At 53.3% G+C, this 1,152-nt stretch overlaps 1 protein-coding gene across 1 annotated transcript in view; it reads right to left on the bottom strand.

Annotated features, from left to right (window-relative positions):
- Positions 1-939, bottom strand: part of LOC104275428 (pituitary homeobox 3) — a 7,055-nt gene extending 6,116 nt beyond the window's left edge. The window contains exon 1 of the mRNA XM_009871390.1: positions 831-939. Within this exon, the coding sequence (XP_009869692.1) occupies positions 831-939 (109 nt within the window). The remainder of the gene's footprint in view (positions 1-830) is intronic.
- Between the last annotated feature and the right edge of the window lie 213 nt (positions 940-1,152).

Here is a 1,152-nt window from a genome sequence, read left to right as displayed (position 1 = left end):
CTTTCCCCTGCCGCATCCAGAGCAAAAAGGGATGGAGCGGTCACAGGACGGATGCAAAATCCAGGGGAAGCCGCAGCGTCTGGTAGCAGATTTCTGAGTAGGTGTGAAGGGGTGATATTTCTTCTTCAGAGCCTGATAAAGAATGTGGTAGGCGTGGGGATTTGTTCAGCCTTTGGGAATGGTCAGAGGCACCTCCTTGGGACAGGAGCATCCCACTGCAGAGCCTTGCACCATGGCAAAGGGGGGACCAAGCTATTTCAGTAAAAAGCTGAGGCAAGACAGTATTTCTCTTCCTTCTTATTGCCTGAAACTGGAAACTTCAGCTCAAGATTAACTCATAGTGCGGAAAGTTTCAGCCTAAGCAATTTAAACAGTTTAAAAAAAAAAAAAGCAGGTTATAATTAGGTGTAACCTTCTATGCCTTGGATGAGATTTCCCATGCTGTGGGAAGAGCTCTTCTGTTCTAGAGACCCAGTTTAGGCAAATACAATAAAAACTTGGTTGTGACCTGGGCTGCCCAATTCCTGTCTGCTGCGGGCTGTGCCCTCTGTCAGCAGAGGCTTCCTGAAGCTGGGGCCAGGCAAGCCCATCGCCACGGTGGTGTTCTCACCGTCCCAATGGCTGTCACTGCGATACGCACCCCTCTGCCTTTCCCCTGCTTGCTGGTGGGGATAGCTGTGCTGCTGCGGTACTGTGTTGGCTTGTGGTATGAAAGGAAGCTCGGTGTGTTCCCAGGAGCACTGCAGCCGGCCCCTGCAAGCCACTGCCCACCCAGATCCACCTGCAAGGGTGGGTCGGGGCCTCTCTTGCACCTTGCGCCTTGCACTCACCGCTGTGGTCCTGCCCTTTGCAGCTGTGCTCGTGCTGAGGGGTGCCGGAGTCTGAGAGAGACAAGGCTGGGCTGCGAGCCTCCGTGTCTGCCAGCAGGTTGAAATCCATGGGGCAGGAATGAGTGGCGGAGGAGGAGGAATCTGAAAAAGCAGCAGGCACAGGGTGATTAGGGAGATGAATCTCTGTGTGTGACCTCTCCTCATCCCTTCCAGGAGGGACTTGCCAACCCTTGAGGAAAGGTCCTAGAAAAGCAAAGGATCTTTGTGTGATCCTTGGACCCTTTGAGTTTCCTGGCTGGAAAATGGACATGCCAGGCTTTCT

The sequence above is a fragment of the Apaloderma vittatum genome, unplaced genomic scaffold (genome assembly GCF_000703405.1).
Source record: "Apaloderma vittatum isolate BGI_N311 unplaced genomic scaffold, ASM70340v1 scaffold17846, whole genome shotgun sequence".
NCBI classification, from domain to species: Eukaryota; Metazoa; Chordata; class Aves; order Trogoniformes; family Trogonidae; genus Apaloderma; species Apaloderma vittatum.
The sequence above is the reverse complement of the archived record's forward strand: the minus strand, read 5'-3'. Positions and strand labels throughout refer to the sequence as shown.